The sequence below is a fragment of the Chaetodon trifascialis genome, chromosome 3 (assembly GCF_039877785.1).
Source record: "Chaetodon trifascialis isolate fChaTrf1 chromosome 3, fChaTrf1.hap1, whole genome shotgun sequence".
Classification (NCBI taxonomy): Eukaryota; Metazoa; Chordata; class Actinopteri; order Chaetodontiformes; family Chaetodontidae; genus Chaetodon; species Chaetodon trifascialis.
This window is the reverse complement of record NC_092058.1, coordinates 12,900,831-12,918,489: the sequence shown is the minus strand read 5'-3', so window position 1 is coordinate 12,918,489 and position 17,659 is coordinate 12,900,831. Positions and strand designations below refer to the sequence as shown.

The 17,659-nt window shown below is 42.6% G+C and overlaps 2 protein-coding genes across 2 annotated transcripts in view; both read right to left on the bottom strand.

Moving 5' to 3' along the window:
* Window positions 1-245: 245 nt before the first annotated feature.
* On the bottom strand, window positions 246-5,501 carry LOC139328512 (kazrin-A-like). The gene is made up of 7 exons (XM_070958231.1): window positions 5,277-5,501; window positions 5,053-5,171; window positions 4,611-4,842; window positions 4,288-4,389; window positions 3,347-3,513; window positions 3,129-3,225; window positions 246-1,964 (listed from the first exon to the last, which is right to left on the bottom strand). Exons 1-7 carry the CDS (start codon window positions 5,376-5,378, stop codon window positions 1,803-1,805), a joined length of 981 nt encoding a protein of 326 aa, XP_070814332.1. The 5' UTR covers window positions 5,379-5,501; the 3' UTR covers window positions 246-1,802.
* Window positions 5,502-6,533: 1,032 nt separating this feature from the next.
* Window positions 6,534-17,659, bottom strand: part of kaznb (kazrin, periplakin interacting protein b) — a 105,750-nt gene continuing 94,624 nt past the window's right edge. Inside the window, exons 6-11 of the mRNA XM_070958230.1 lie at window positions 15,759-15,950; window positions 13,439-13,575; window positions 12,489-12,659; window positions 10,725-10,905; window positions 10,415-10,548; window positions 6,534-8,281 (exon numbers count right to left, since the gene is read on the bottom strand). Of these exons, the coding sequence (XP_070814331.1) occupies window positions 8,111-8,281; window positions 10,415-10,548; window positions 10,725-10,905; window positions 12,489-12,659; window positions 13,439-13,575; window positions 15,759-15,950 (986 nt within the window). The 3' untranslated portion in view covers window positions 6,534-8,110. The remainder of the gene's footprint in view (window positions 8,282-10,414; window positions 10,549-10,724; window positions 10,906-12,488; window positions 12,660-13,438; window positions 13,576-15,758; window positions 15,951-17,659) is intronic.

Below are 17,659 nucleotides of genomic sequence, written 5' to 3'. Positions count from 1 at the left end.
TGATGATTGATTAAATGTTGTTAAATTAAAAATAAATGCAATCCCCTTTGCAAACAGGGTCTTTGATAGTCATGTGCAGCAGAGGAAACTGTTCAGGGTTTAGCTGAAATTGGAAAGGCCTTATAGGATCATCACAATCTCACCTTAAGGTGCACTCAGCAGCTGTTCTGGAGCTGTCAGTCGTGTCCCACAGTCTTCCTCAGCAGATGAAGTTGGCCAGTAGTAGCAGGTGTACAGTAGATGCTCATATCGAAATGTTCAATTTTTATTTCCCCACCTCAGTCTAATCCATCATGTACATGCAGCCCTTAAACTGTTCAGACAAGTAGAAATTTGAATACACATTTCTATGACAACCTGGCAAACTGCTGAGGAAGATCATGTGATTCTTTCCAGAGTCTTCATTGGATAATAGCTTAAGGCTAAGCTGATAAATTTTTTTCATCATGTGTTAATGTGAGAACAGATATTTCAATGCATTTGTCCTGATAAACAACAATAACAGGCATGTTTTGTATCTGGAAGTTGACAATAATTGCACATTTAATGTTGCCACACATGAGAAGCTCTGACAGGTGGGTGAAGAGAGACAGCAACTGTCAAATGAACACAAACATCTGAGTTTCTGTTTCTGTACAGGTTTGAACTGATCTAATCTTCCCGCTTAAACAACTTTGCTTTTGGTGACTGAAGGAGACGCCCAGAGAGAGGCAGACAAACCTGTTTTCTACTGTTTGGGTTGACCTCAGACTTTCAGCTGCGCACCATGTGTGTTTTCATGCTCAGGAACAGCAAAGTGTATCCAACTGTGAGTTATAAAACATGATTAAACTGTACAAAATATACCTTTACATTCTCTCCATTGAGCTCATAATATAAGTAGCAGTATTGGCTTTTTTTCAGTGCTTACAGTATAAACGTGTGGAATCCATTTGCTTGAATTTTTCACATTGTCAGTCTCAAACTCAGCTGGGTGTTTTATCTGCGGATCACCTACACAGGATGATTTTTTTCAATATCAGTATTTACAGTCAGATGAAAAGCGAAGTGCTTTAAATAAATGATTGTGTAGCACTAATGAGAGGTTTTACCAGAAGTACAGAATTAATGTCAAAGATTGTCATGTGTGCTCGAAGGGGCAGTACCATAAAGGTTGTACCTCTTGGTCATTGTTGTGACATGTTTAGCTCAGTCACATGTCCAAATTTCATCCATTATAATGTTGTCTTAAACTAAGGTCTATTAGAGGAATAATAACAACATTCAGAGGAGATATTAGCCAAAAACAACATCAGACATCAGTTCAGCTCCCCTCAGAAGAAGAATAGCAGATATGTGGCAGTTAAAAGTACATTTTTTTTTTCACTTCACCTCAAGCAGAATGAATCATGTGCTTACATGTGCAACAGCGAAAGGTAATTAACTGACACGTTAGAAACAGTTGAAAAAGAAGATCAGTAAACATCAGTGCTGCAAGACCTATTTCATATAAGGCATCAAAGGAGAACAACACCGTGTTCAGTTATATTTGTTGGTTATTCTTTAAAATAAAAAATCATCTTCCTCTTCATTATATTTACAACAGCTCCACCAGGTCTCTGTTCAGAGGATGTGTTATTCTTATATTGGCCAAAATAGTAATATGTTTGAATGATTAAATTAAGTGGTGTATGCCTTTAAATCAACTTCCTCTTCAGTCCGGCATTGCTGAGCGTAGGTCACTCTCAGGAGCAAACCGCTATTATACAATTACAATGTAAACAATAGTGACAAGGTGAGCAATGTCGATGGCTGAGGCCGGTTCACACGTTGGTGATTTCAACACTCTTGTAGGTGTGCACTGGGCTGCCTTTGGCCCGGGGAATGGCCTGAACTCTGGCCTCTCTGGGCAGAGAGCCGCAGCTGCCGTGGAAGCCCAGACCTCGCTCCACAGAGTGGCTGTTCGCACGTAACCTCAGGGGACTCTGGGAAAATGAAAATGTGTCAAACAGAGAGTGCGGTTTCTTTTAGGACTGCGAATCCATAATAAGACATTGACCTTTTTGAAAAGAGAAAATCAAACACAATCGGCTGAGAATACAGGGAAACTATTCAATTTCATGTTCCTGCACATACAACATAAAAACAACTTTTCAACATACACACAAGATTATATATTCACATTGTAACATCAACCAATCAAACAGATTTCTGAACACTGTGATCCATCTAAATTCCTCTAATTAAACTTTCTCTCCCTATTCAACATCATGTTTGACTCTTTTGTGTGACTGCTGCCTGTGTAACACCTCGACATCTCTTTACACAAAGAATCCAGTCACACTAAAGAAACAAGACTATCGAAAATGACCAATTATAAGAGCAGCGTAATCCAGAATAAAAGAATTATTCAGCCGCGGAGCAGCGTGATTGTGTCAGGCTTCATAACTACGGACTTTGAAGAGTTTTATTATGTAGAATAAGAGTGAATGAGAAGAATAAGAAAATCACACATGAGAAAAGTGCAGCACTGCATTTCAGCTGTTATTTGACAGGTTCAGACAGGCAAGTGGAGAGAGGGGTACAGCCAGAATCAACCCAGGGACACTGGACTTAAATATGGGACATGTCTCGGAACACTAGTCCACGAAGACACCCCCAGAAAGACATAGAAGTACAGTATATGTAGGCACAATGTCTGGTGATCCTGCGTAAAATCAATGTCTGCAATAGCCAACCAAGCACTGGCCAGTCTCCCCACAGTCTGAAACTTTGTCTAACTGTGTTTTGCCACATGTGCAAATGTTGAAATATGAAGCAATATGTTCCAGTAATTTATGATTATTTACACCTTCCTCAGGAGAATACTCCACATCTGGTGGGGAGACAACATAAACAACGTGGACACGTGGAAGAGAACAAACTGTATGCCACTGACGCATAAATTCGAAGGAGAAAGTGGAGTTGGATTAGACTCAGAAAATCTGCCGCATGTCCAGGCAGACCTGTCTGAGAAGGCTCAACTGGGGAGATCTAGAAAGAACCGGCCAGTGAGGTGAAGAGCATTTGTCAATGGCATGCGCTCCCTAGAGGAGCAAAAGGCTTAAGTAAAGCAATTATGTTGCATAAATCTGAGTGTGACATAATACCTTGACTGATCTTCTCATAGACATCCTCTCCTCAGCAAAGCGGTTAACAGCCACAGGTGAAGAGGAGCCAACAATCTCGCTGCTCTGCTCTGCACTGCTGAGAACACATATTCATTTATGTGCAAGACGTTAAATAACCACATTTACTTTTGCGGGACTCACAAGAACATGTCGCACTTAAAGACAAAAAAGGTCGAAGGGTAATTTTTAATCTGCACCTGTGAGGGACGGCGAGTGATTTCATCTCTTCATACAGGTGCCGGTGCAGCATGTGTTTGTTGCTGGGGATCCCAAGAGCTTTGGCCATGGCGTCTGTGTCAAAGGACGGGTCCAGAGCCATCACAGCTCCATGAATGCCTTTACCCTGAAGACTGTCTGCAAACTCCTGAAGAGCACAACACAAACGAATTCAAAAAGACTACAACAATAACTGTTTGTCTCCAGAGTCCTTGCTGCAGTGCCAAGGCACCAAAGCTCTCATTATTTCTGAGGCCTTTCCATTACACAGTTCCAGCTCTACTCGACTCGGTTCTACTCTACTTGGTTTGGTTGAGTTTCCATTACAATTGAGTACTTCATAGTACCTCCTCAACGTAGGCGGGGTCGTCATACCACGGCTGCGCTAATCTGCCATGACGTCAATTTGTACGCGACCCAAACAGAGCCGACAAACAATGGAGGACATCGAGGCGATGTTGTATTTGCTACTCGGTTTGTGGTCTGGAAAAGTCTGGACCTCGTCGACGGACCACGGTGATATTTTACGAGCAGCCATTTCCCTCGAGTGAGAATAAAGAATAAAGTCAGCGGTTGCTGTTGCCTGGCGTTACAATGGAGGGGGCGGGATTGTTTTTCCGGTGTTGGACGTCGCAGACCAGTGACGACACTCTCCGGCCAATCAGTGGCCGACAGGCTGTTGACGTCACACATATAGTATCGCTTCTACTCGCTTGGAACCTCGCCAGAGCAGGTATTAAAAATAGTATCGGGTACCAGGTACTAGGTCCCTAATGGAAACACAAAACAACCGGGTAGAGTAGAGTCGAGTTGAGTCGAGCCGCACTAGTGGAAATGGACACCAGTTGGGGGGGTATCTAGTTGCAGTCTGCCCTGGAAATCTCCTGAGCAAAGGTAATACCATCACTGACCTCCCACCCACCTTGAGGTCTATGTCTCTGATCCACTTCATTACTCTGTGACATGTCCAAACAATGGGGTCCCGGTCTTGGTGCTCACATTTTGCCCGTCGCAGCTGCAGGGCCTGCAGAAAACATAACACAAAGTTAACTGCGCAAGATCTTATAAGGCACAGAGAGAGGTCAGGGAAGGATGAGAGCTTGCTGAGATAATCCAGCAGCAAGGATTCTGTGTGCCTCAAGTGACGGTGCATAATAATGGACATCACATGCAGTTTTGTCCAGTCCAGTCAAACTTCGTGCATTGATTTCATCACCTCGTGTTAATGTTAACCTAGAATCTGACCTCTTTGTCAAAGCTGAGAATCTGCAGGAGCTGGATTCCCAGGAGTAGACTGGTCTGGTGGTACTGGTCACTGATGTTGAGGTATCTCTCTAGGTCTCTGCGGCTCAGAGAGTTCAGCACTCGCCCGTCCACTAAATGAGTCTGGAAGCTCTGGGAGTACTGGGGCAACCCCACGTCACTCAGCCATGACGTTGCGACCCAGTGATGGTCCATCTCTGATGCTTTTGATAGTCTAGAAGATGATGAGACGCCACCGATCAGTTTAGATGTTCTCAGATCCTTAATTGAGTAAAAGCAGCAACATCACACTATGAAAATAACTAATTACAAGCTAAAATCCTGCATTAAAAATATGACATAAAGTGTTATTGGCTACACGTAATTAAAGAGTAAAAAGTGTCAGAATAACAGTTTTGTGTGTGTCTTGGTAGCTGCTGCTCACCCTTGGTCCCCTTCAGCTCTTCTGTAATCCTCAATGGCCAGTCTTAATTTCCTGCGATGAATGGGGTTACTGATACCCAGACCCAGCTCTAAATCCTCATCAGTCAGGCCAAGCAGTACCTAAAGAACAGAAATCCATCATGAACACGCCCATCTGTGAAAATCATAGCCCTTCTCTCAAGCACAAAACAAACAGCAAAAGAACCACTTGTGCCAAAGGTGTACCTTGCCACTTTTGACGTTTTCAGAGCAGGCTCGGGTGTACATGGGCATTCCCATGACAACCTCCAGCCAGGCCTGGACTGCACCTGCCCTCCACAGCGACATGCATGTGTTTCGAGTGAGCTCCGCCTGCTGGAGGCGGTCCAGCTGCTCCTCTCCGTCAGACAGGCTCTGCTGTGTGAGGCTGTCAGAGTCTGGATTGGTCAGGAGAAGTTATGGTGCGGCATACAGGAGGGGGTTCAGGGTCAGAGGGATATGGAAATCAAAAAAATGACTTGTCTGGAGATGGATTAACATCAAAAGCAGAGGGTGTTTGCGCTAAAAATACATATACCTCCACATCAGGGTAACAACACGTAGCAGCAATTTAGATGCTACACTTAAAATATCAGAATCTCTTTAACACAAATACAACTTTCTGGCTTGTGTTTACTAATATAAAACAAGTCACCAGTTATCAATCAACTAGATGAAAAGTTTCAAGCCCTTCTTTTGTCCCCAAATGGGCATAAAATATTTTGAAATTGCACTATATGACCAGTAGATGGAGCCATATTAACACACTGGAGCTACACTTCCTGTGTCTGTGAACGGACTGTGGTGCAGTAGATGGAAAAAGCTAACAAGGTCTATTTTTAAAAAAAATAAGCAAAACTACATGGTTGAGTGCATCTAAACCTGAAATAGTGTTGAAATTCAGAAAATATACAACCCATTCATTTCTTCTCATGAGAGCGTCGCAGCCCGGTCAGTTTAAAATGACAACACCGTGTTTAGTGAAGCTGTTAAAAAACTTCAGTAGCTATCTGATGATTATGAGGGGACTTAAGACCATTAGGATAATGTATTAGAGACACAGGGATTATTCATAAAACATCATGCTCCTGCACATTAACCGCCCATCTCAACAACAGGAAAACACTGATTCATACTGAACCGACGAATCCAGGATGAACCCTGTGTGTTTACCCGATTCGTCCCCACATGCTGACAAAAATGCTGCATGCAAAGTCCACCATCTCTTTCAAAAGAGTTTCCACAAAAAAAAAAGGACACAAACTTGAATTTGTCCAATGGACTTGAGTGATATGAATAATCCCCCGAGTGCAGAAACAGACAGCTGGTAATCACAGATGAGGAGTTACTCACTGGCAGGAGAGAATTGCCATTAGAAATGGCAGGAGGAGAGGGAGAGACACGTTAGACTGGGACACAAGAACAAGATTACTCATGGAACAGAAAACTGCCACATAGGATGTATTCAGTTACTAGTTTTATTTTTAAAATAAGATTTCATTTCAATTATAATTCATTTTGAAAATGCTAGAACTTCCTCAACATCTGGCTGCAACAGCTGCAGCAGATAAATATTTGAAGTTAACTCTGGTTTGTCTGTCTTTTTTTTTTTTTTAAATAAAATACTTCAATAGATTTAATCTTTTATGCAACATCTCCTAAATTACAAAGCATTTAACATAGAATTATTAGAGCCACATTTGCAAGAAATGAGGAGGGATTCTACAGAAAGCAAAACAAAAACAGCAAAAAAAAGTCAAAATAAAAGGGACCGTGCATTCAAAATGCAAGGAGAGATAACTCGGTAAAGGGAAACACAGGAGCAACACAGGATTGCGGAGATTATTAATTTGACTGGCAATGAATGGACATCTAATCAAAGCAACACAGAGGGATCATGCACGTGTTTAATGCGCATTCCTTCGTCACATGTTGGCACATGTTAGATAGCTCTCAGTAAGAAATGAGTCAGACGCAGACAATGTTAGGAGGCTCGTGCTAACAGTGACAGAATGATACGCAGATTTCCTAAAGATGAGTGTTTAACCTTTGGCACTTGCACATGGTTTCGACAGCAGATGAGAAGTGTGCCTGAATATGCATCACTGTTCATTTTTTGTTTGTGCATTCAGGTCTGTGCAATTACATTTTTTAAGGAAGACTGACTCTAAAGCCCTCGTTGGCCAGTTGTTAATTATAGTAACTCAGTATATCGCTTTCTAGCATAAAATGGATGAGGAGGCCTTCAAAATGAACAATGAAAAACTACCTGCTGCCCACGTTGTCAACTGTTTTATCAGAAAATCCTGTGAGGCAGCAATTATAAAGTAAACATGATGACAAAGTATTGTTTTTCATATCAGCAAGCAATTTGAAACAACAAAATTACGCCAATTAAACTCCAAGAGATAAAGTGTTGGAGGCTGATCAGGTGATATCTCCTCTTTCATCATAAGAAACGGGCCAAGTAGGATTGGGAATAAGAAGAAACTATGAAATCAATGTTGCAAAGCATGATAGAAGCAACTGTAAAGTAACAAAAGCCAAATGACATTTACAGTAAAAACACTAGTTTCACAATAACTTCTATTTACATATGAACAGCAGTCCTTCAAGTCTCCAGTTATAAAAAAACATAAAACATTAAGACATTTGGAAGATAATACAGCATAAACATGTCTACACATAATAATAACCCCATGTATATATATTTATATGCATGTAAACATATATACATATGCATACATGTACATCTATAAATATATATCTAATTTACAAACATACAATTTAAGGGTAATATACTGTACATTTATGGGGATAGCAGTCTCTTGTAGGCTTTTCTTTTCAAATTTAACCCCCTCCCCCCTCCAGACAATCCCACACACAAAACACTCTTTACACACAGTTAAAGCCAGGTGGATATCCAAATTTAACACACAACACACTCACACACACACACGCACACACACACACACACACACACACACACACACACACACACACACACACACACACACACACACACGTTCACACTCTCAGCATCACCAGTCGGCATCCTCCTCTATGTAATAATCAGGGGTGGCTGTACCATCAAACAGGCCAGGATCCAGTGACTTGCGCTGCTTGCCCCGAGCAAACACCCGTGACAGGGATCCCAGAGTCATCTTCTCCTTCTTCTTCTTACGCTTCTGGTCCTCCAGGTCCTCCATGGACTGAACAGGGCAGAGGAGACAGGAAGCTTGGGTTTGTCCTCTATTACAGCTGAGTTAAAGCAGTAGTTCAACATTTTGGGACACATGCTTATTTACTTTCTTGCTCAGAGTCAGGTGAGACGGTTGATACTCTCATGATAGAATGGTAAATATGAAGCTACTACCTACAGCCATTTAGCTTAGCTTAGCATAAAGACTGGAAACAGGTGGAACAGCTAGCCTGACTCTATCAGAAGGTGACAAAATCTAGCTACCGCTCAGATCAGGGGCGGACTGGGACAAAAAATCGGCCCTGGCATTTTGGACCATACCAGCCCACCACATTCGATAACGCACAACTTTTCAGCCTTTTCGGTCTCTTGAATGTGTATACCAACTCTGCAGCTCTTTAAAGCCACGCACCTTAAGCCATGCAATGAGTTAACAGGAATCAGTGAGAGTGGACACATTAAATACTTCCAAAAAGTCTAATTTATTAACACTACAAAAAAAGTACACTCCACCACTCCATCACAGCAATGGATGTTTGAGCAGAATTCATCGTATTGGGTGTACCTATGTGTTTCAGGGAGGAAGAAAAGAGAAAGAGAAAGAATAGAGATGAGAAATGATGGATCAGATGCTAACTCTTCCAAGAGTAGTACTCAATAAATTGTGAACTAACCCAGTCCAAAAGGATGAATGTAGCTGAACTCCTGAATGAACTTTGAACTAAATAAATAAAAATAGCAGTGTAGAAACTGAAAACTGAAGAGGGATGATGACACATGAATGAGGGAGAGGGAAAGAGATATAACAGACATGGTTGATTGATCTGATTATCACTGTTTTCCAGACAGTGCTGAATAAAGAAGGCCTGTGAACTTGGGCAAATCCTTAAAAAAAAGACATCATCCTTTATGCGTGTGACAGATAGAAAGAGAATGAGAGGATCATCTGTGCATTTTCCATTACATTAACTGTGAACTTACCAAGGAAAAGGTCATCCCCTAAAGGACTCCTATAACAAACTAATGAAGGCATCCTGTGTGTGTGTGTGTGTGTGTGTGTGTGTGTGTGTGTGTGTGTGTGTGTGTGTGTGTGTGTGTGTTAGAGAGAGAGAGAGAGAGAGAGAGAGGTTATGAACAAACTCTTGCGCTGACTTTTTTTTTTTTTTTTTTCGTATGCATTATGCCGGCTAGACCAAAGCGAAAGGGGTTGGTGTTTAACGATGTGATGGGGCCGCTGATCGACTGTCTGGTATTATGGGCTGGTCAGACGAATATTTAATATAAATAAAAAGTGGCCGACTATCGGCCCAAATAGCACGTCGGCCCACCGGGAAAATGCCCGCTATGCCAGATGGTCAGTCGGTCCCTGGCTCAGATTTTAAGCCTCTGCAATAATGAACTGCATATTGGTTTTGTTGATTCAGTGTAAAAAATTGATGCATAAACAATTTTAAATATTGTAATATGAACAATGAATGTCAACAAATAGGTGCTATCTATAACTCCAAGTGGGCAGATGTGGGAAAGTGGGCCCCTGAACACAGACATGTAAAAAAAAACCTGATGCAGCTGCATTGTTTGTTGTTGTTTTATGTCTCTTTGCAGTTGTTTTTAACATCTTTGTGATCATTTTCTGTCCTTTTACAACAAGATGTGAGCAGTCACTTCATGCAGAGGTTCTGGTCCCCGGGCCCTATAGGCCTGTGCCTGGTAGTACCTGGTACCTTGTAACTAATCCATCCATCTGTAGATCTAGTACAAAAAGTTCCAGGTCAGAGGTGCTGGTAGGTGGGTTTTGTTACCGTTTGACAGAGTCTGGCTCACTGTCTCCTCCTGTTTAACTGGCAGCTGGCTGTAGCTTCACAACTTGCAAACAGATATGACAGTGGTGTCAATCTTTTCATCTAACTCTCAGCAAGCAAACAGATAAGCATGTTTCCCAAAATGTCAGACTATTACTGTACTTACACGTGACTTAAATGCAAAATAACATCAGCACCATCACCAAGCAGGCAGGCTGACACCCAGCAGGCCGACAGAACAGAGGGACAGACACAAACAGGAGAGGACAAAGAGGAGGGAGGTACTTATAGAGAAGTGTGGAGGTGTGATTACTTGGTCGAGGGGGCCAGGCAGCTCTTACATTGCAGAGGGAGTGGGTCCGGTGACGGGGTGAGTTGATGTCGCTGGGAGTGGATGAGCGATCCCCGTCGGCCGCCGAGGCGTCGGAGATAACAGAGGGTTGGCGAGAGTGGCAGGGGCTGATCCTGACCACAGCTGGATGTACCACACACACACAATACATACACACATATATATTCACACAAGTTGAGAATATGCCACGGTAAGTTCGAGAAACCTCCAGGAAACCCTCTGTTAGTATGTTGAGTCTGTAAAAGCAACACCAAGCAGCAGCGCGGGCACTGAGAGGCAGAGCGGATAAGAGAGCCTACCCTGTCTGTCCGTGGTGTGTCCGTGGTAGAGGGTTTGTTGGCTCTGACGGATGGCGGCAGTGAGCGGCAGGTCGGCCTGCATCACCCACTCCTGACTGCCATTCACCACGGGCTCTGTAGGCATGGCCAGTGAGTGGCGCTTCGGTACGTCTTTCGTCAGAGTGGCCAGAGACTGCTTCGCCTGGGAAACACACAGGAAACAGAAACTGAGAATGAGCTGACATAAACTGAAGAAACCTCCATCAATACACATGTTTTCATCTTAATTATTTTTGATTTGTGCTTTCTTATCTCTGTATTATAGCTACAGCAGGCATAATTATTTCATCACAATCTTGATTGAAATAAGTAATTTGACCATTGCGTGCCATTAACAACACTTAAAGGTCCAGTGTGTAGGATTTAGTGGCGTCTAGCGATGAGGTTGCAGACCGCATCACCCTCACCTATGGCAGCAAAAGGCACATTCTAGAATAGTGTTTGGTTTGTCCATTGTGGGCTACTGTAGAAGTGCAGTGTGAGGTGGACGGTTTTGCATTGTGCATACTTTCAGTTTCCTTTGTTCATGGAATTTGACATACAAATAAACATATGACTGTGACTCATGTAAGCACTGCAGGCATGCATGAACTCTATACAGGATGTTGACATGTGAAGGATAAGATGGCCGTTCTATTTTTCTTATTGCCAACAAATGCAGTGAAAAGACCAAAGCAAACAAGTGATCCTGCAGGTACCATCTGTGTAGCCAAAGCCTGATAGAGCTTATTACTTACAGAGCTCCATTGTTGTTCAAAAACTGAAGTTATTTTGAGTCGGTGCCACATTCACTGCCCTGCTGCTGTGAATGCTCACAAAGTAACGAATGTGTATTCATCCGCCACTGAATGTAGTTCCCAACAATACAGTTGGCTGAATGATGTTTGCTAAAAACTGCAGTGCCTGGCTGTTTTAGGACAATACTTGGTAAAAGGACAATACTTTTAAAAAAGCAAACAAAAAAAAACTGTATTTCAAGACTTGAGGAAAGTATTGAGCGATGGACAAACACATTATTGGCTTTGGTCTTTTCATGGGATTGTTGACAACAAAATATATTGAATAACAGCAGATTTACCCTTTGAAGTGGGCCAACAGCCAATTTTTTTGGACATCATCTTAAAAACTGTCCATTTCTACTTATTTGATGTTTTCCACAGGATTTTATTATTGGAAGCCTCTGAAAGGGCATTCAGTCATCATCCATTTAATGGCAGGGGAAACAGTTGGAAACAATAAGATTTTAAATAGAGACGAGAGACGAGAGACGAAGAGGCAAGAAGAATGAGAAGGTAGAAATATATTTTGTGGCTTGGTTGCTTGACAGCGATGCAGCTCTGGCACTGATGTACCAACAAATCTGATCTGTGATGCAGCTTGATGTGAGGATCTGTGGGTGGTTGTGACTTGCCAAGGGAGGAGAGAGATTAATGACACACAGACTGACAACTGCACCTCCGAGGGACGAACACAGCAACACAGAAAAAAGGCATGAATTTCTTCCTCAGCCCAGAGGAAGAACTGATGCTTTGAGAGCAGGAAGGGATGAGGATATGTAGCAGAGCAGCTTACTGCGGGTGTTTGAACTGACATGAATACAGCAGCAGGATTGCTAAACCCACACCCTGTTTGCATTTATGACACACACGCCAGATAACGACGCTAAGGTGACCATCGTGCTCATTCAACAAAGTTGTGACTGTATCCATGTGCAGGGTGACTCACCATGGTGAGCTCAGCCTCCAGCTCTTTGACCCTGTTCTCCTTCATGTCCATCTGAGATCGCAGGATGTTGGCCTGTTCAGTGGCTTCTTTGGTCTGCCTCCTCAGGTCCCACTTCTCCCTCTCCAGCATGTCCTTCTCCTTTGCCAGGGCTTTCACTGCATCCTCGCTCTCCTGAAGAACAGACAAACACACACAAACAAGGACATGGTTAATCCCTGCCAAACACACTCTGAATGATGAATGGAGCTCCACATTTGAGTCAGGGAGCATTTCACAGCTACTTTGTGTTATAATCAATGTCAGAACTACTATGAGACAAATGATTTTAGGGCTGGCAGTAAGAAACTGCTGCTGCAGTATTGGTTCTAAATTCAAGACATTGCCTGACTGATACTGGATTTCTGAGGCAGATACTGGTATCAATAGTTGCGAGTTTTTAAGAACTTTGATACTGACATATCAGCCCAAGGCTTTTATTTCACATCAAATTAATAAACTTATAAGTGTTCCTTTAATTTGTTTTTACTAACACTTTACACTTTCCCCCTATCCCCCTATTTAGCATTTATAAGCAGTATATAAATTAAATTAAGGGTTTATAATGTTTTTGTGCACAGATATAAAGACATTCCAAGTGTTTCCAAATGATATTGTCTCCTATGACGACATATATCATATAACTGTGTCATTATTTGTTTATACACCAGCGCTCACGTGTACATTATGGGTGCCTACAGTAAATTAGAGTACAAATACATCATACTGCATTATAAACAATATATCAAACATTACATACTGCTTGTAACTTTTTTCAGTGTTCTGTGGTGGCAAAATTAAATCACATCAAACATATCTTTTCTGCACTGACATTTCTTATTAGCCAGCATTTTTACTGATAAATACACAGATGCAATAAGCCCACACTGATCAACGGGCCGGGCCGGTGTTACCTTTCGGTGTTGGTCATAGTTGCGTATGAATTCTCTCAGCTGCTCTTCTCTGCTCTCCAGTGTTGCGTACAGCTGCTGCATCTGACTCACCAAGTCTGCCTTCTCCACTTTTAGACGCTTACGGTCAGCTTTCATGGCTGCAACACACAGAGAGACACATTCAGACGCGGCATATTACACGAGTAAAAACAAGGATCATTTTAAACAGCAGTTCTGCTGTCAGACTGAGGAAGACAAACAATATGTCAGAGAGAGTGGCCGCCTGGAAATCAGAAACAAGGCTTTGCCATTGCAGCAGGGAGCCACTAGGTGACACTGTGTCTTCTGTTAACGAGCGGCTACAGCTGGTGTTTTTCTTTGCTTTTCTTTTTTTTCCCAAAGAAAATGATGTAATCATCTCAAGAGATAAGTGGCACAGTGGCACTTATTCATTCATACATGGAACTGTTTCGACTGACATGCGGAGACTCGGCTGGCTCACGGCCGTGAAGACCATTTGGATCTGATTTCTTTCATCTTCATTCTCTCCCAGGGATAACAGCCATGATGCAACTGGTGAGGCTCATTGGAAGGAAAAATAATAGCAATGCTTTCCTCAGAGTCCTCGCTCAACAGAGGGGCAAGACTGGAACCTGTACTTTTCATAACTACACACATATATCACTCAGGAAGCATTCCTCCTGTCAACGCTCAGCCTCGTCATATTTTACTCTCAACTTTCAAACCTGTTTAGCAGCAGTTACACAACACAGTTTCAGAGCTTGCAGTTTACCACCTGCGACTCCCAGAGCAGAGCAGAGCAGAGCAGAGCAGAGCAGAGCAGAGCAGAGCAGAGAACCTCGCAAAGCAGTCCTGTTTATCTAAACTAAATGCATAGTTTTGCTTTTCCCTCCTATTTTTGGTTGCAAGCAATTATCCTTAATGTAGGACTGACTTTCCTTTACTTGTCTCCCAAAGATGGGACCTGTTGAGTTGCATAATGGCTGGGTTTGTTTTCATACAAGAAATGAAAACAATCCAGCACTCCATAATCAGCACAGCATTCCCGTCCATATCAACACCACATTAATATTTCAGACGAAAGCTTCTCTTCCATGATTGATGGATGTTAATTAAAATGAGGTGAACCTGGAGTCTACTTGGCTGCTCATCAGGGACGACGCCCATTTCTGAGACTGAATAGTGTTGAAACACATGCCCACACTGTATACTGTGTCTTCTCTCTGGAAATCACACTGCTGCCATTTGTGCGCACACGTCCCACACCTCAGGCACATACAAGAGAAAACACCTGCTGGACAGAAATGAACCCTGGTATTAATTTGAAAGACACTGCCACACAGTATCTTCTTTTTATTGGCACAACCTATCGTTTTTCTAAGATCACTGTGGGCTCATGTCATGTGAACTAAACTGGAACAGCGCACACGGTCGAGAGAATGAAGTTTAATTTATTTTTGAAGCAAAGATTTTCATGCGTTCACAAAAAGGCCTCTGGTGGTTTACCACTTAATGCTGAAACTGGATGTCATGTCAGGCTGCAGGAAGAAGGGCGGGTTTTTGTAATAGTGTTTTCAACAAATATGAAAATGTACATCATTTTGTTTTAGATTTTGCTTTTTTTCACAGGCAACAATACTGAAAACTGACACTGTCCTTGTAAAGCTGGTTCAGGAAAACATCTGCGGCATGAGTTTGATTTGCAAAATATGTGAAAATGAGTGAAATAGGTTTTAAAATTTGTTCAACAAGAACAAGACGTTGCAAAATGATGTGTTTGATACTAGTTGACGCATATCTCAGCACTCACTGAATTCAGAGAGACCGAGGGGGGAGCTGCTAGAAGTGGGACATTTGAAGGAGGCAGACCTAGTGGCCATATTTAGAGGGTAAATATTGAACATGTAACTATGAGGATGCATGAACTTCAATATGAAACACTTAAGTTAGCCACCTACTTGGAGAAAGCCAGAAAATCACGATGACCTTTCAGCTTGTAGCATTTCTTTTCTTTCATTTACTATTTGGCCGAGAATTTCTTTCAAAATGTGTCCATAAACATGTGATTTGACAGTAAACAGAAGTACATAATACGTTAGAAGTGATGCGTACTCTATATGTGTAACCAGAAGAGGTCTTGTTTGGATGTTTCATGCAATCCCATGTGGGAAATGTTTGAGATAGAACACATTCTTAAAGGGTGAAAATTCCCACTAAAAGCTCGGACAGCTGTGTTTGCTGTGTATCCGAGGAAGCTGTTGGAAAGAAGGGACTCTGGTGGATTAGGTGAGATGACAAGACCCCCGTGTTGACTCCTGACCTTGTAAGGCCTCCTTGGCACGGTCCAGCTCCTGCTCCTTGTCCCCCAGCTGCACACGGAGCTCTGTGGCTGAGAGCACATTGGCGGAGCAGCCTCCCTGGGTCTCCTCCAGGTCCTTACTCAACATGTCCTTCATTTGCCTGAGCAGGTGGACCTCCTCTTGAAGCTGGGCCACCTCCTCCCGCAACAACACTGAGGGAGAAGGAGAGAACGAGTTAGGGGAATTTAGAGTATGCAGAGGAGGAGGAACGAGGAACCTGAGAGTGCAGAGAATATGAAAGAGGAAAAAGACACAAGAGAGGAGATAAAAAGTAAGCGGGAAATGAAGGAAGTAGTATTAACATCTGGAATTAAAGCGAGAGAGCTTGATTGTGCAGCACATGATAAAAAAATCTAGGCTCCAATCAACACATCAAAGCCTCTCAAGACTCACTGCTCCTCCTCAGCTGTGGCCGCAGGTGTTTAAGGATTGAGATAAATGCTGAGTGACAGACTCCGGCAAGGGTTGTGGGCAAGTGAGAGACAGCAGTCTGATAAAACTTAATAAAATATCAGTGACACACGCTCCTGCCGTGCTCCTCGGTGCTGTGTTTTCCATCTGCTGTGAAACGCCTCCCAACCCTCAGGGTAAACAGCCAAGCAAACAGAAGCAGGAAGTTAAGGAGAGGACACAGCCAACTGAGAAGTGAACTAATGGCCAGAATGAGGACAGACAGGATGAAACAGATTAGAAGATGTCTTTCATGGTTTGAATTTTAGTCCATTGAGGGGAATCTATATCAGTACCAAAGGAACAACATGTAATAATGATTCATAGAGGGTCTGTCTCAGAAGGATGGAAATGTCTCATGAGAACAGAGACTAAAGACATACAAGCAGCCTGTGATGACACATTTGTAATTCAACAGCTAAAGCTATATGATACCTCAGTATCATACAACCTCAATTCCACACTGTAATGCTGTGCAAAACATTAATAAAAACAGAATGCAATCATTTGCAAATGAGCTGTGTTTACTGACAACAGTTTTACACCGTAGTAATAACCTTTATACAATCATGTGTTTACAAAGTGTTGAACCTCGCTCATCCTCACTTGTGAAAGACTGAGCCTTTCCAGGATGCCCAAACATGATACTATCACCTGTAACCAATGAACCTGTTTACCTGTGGAATGAACCAAACAGGTGTTTTTGAAGCATTCCACATCTTTCACAGCCTTTAGTCGCTCCTGTTCAAACTTGTTTTAAACATGTTGCTGCACCAAATTCTGAATAAACAGATATTTACAAAAATCAATGAAGTGGATAAGTTGTGTGTGTGTGTGTGTGTGTGTGTGTGTGTGTGTGTGTGTGTGTGTGTGTGTGTGCGTGTGTGTGTGTGTGTGTGTGTGTGTGTTTTCCATACTACTGGGCCCATCAACCCATTTCACTTTGAAACTGATTTCCATTGCTGGTGTTTTGGAAACTGCATATTGTCTCCCCTTCATTCCATTACTCACACGTAACACACTGGACACACAAGCTACACTGCACTCCCTGTTCTCCACCCACATGACCCCAGAAACAGCTGGCGGAGATCTGCGCTCACACACATGATAAGTGCACACCTCTAGTTTTGCATGTATTTGGTCATAAACCAAACTATTGGAGAAATCTAAATTTTACCTGAGGATGGTGCTGAATAAAGACACAGGGAGTCACCAAAGATCACAAAGACAGTGGATGCACCACATTTACACAATCCATCCAACAGTTGTTGAGACAATTTCACTCTTAAGCACCACTGACAACGTAAGGGTGACGCTAGAGCAAAAGTCAGGGGATCACCATAATCAGTGGGCTTCATCCTCTGGGGGCCATGAATGCCTGCACAAGATTTCATGACAATCCGTCTAATAC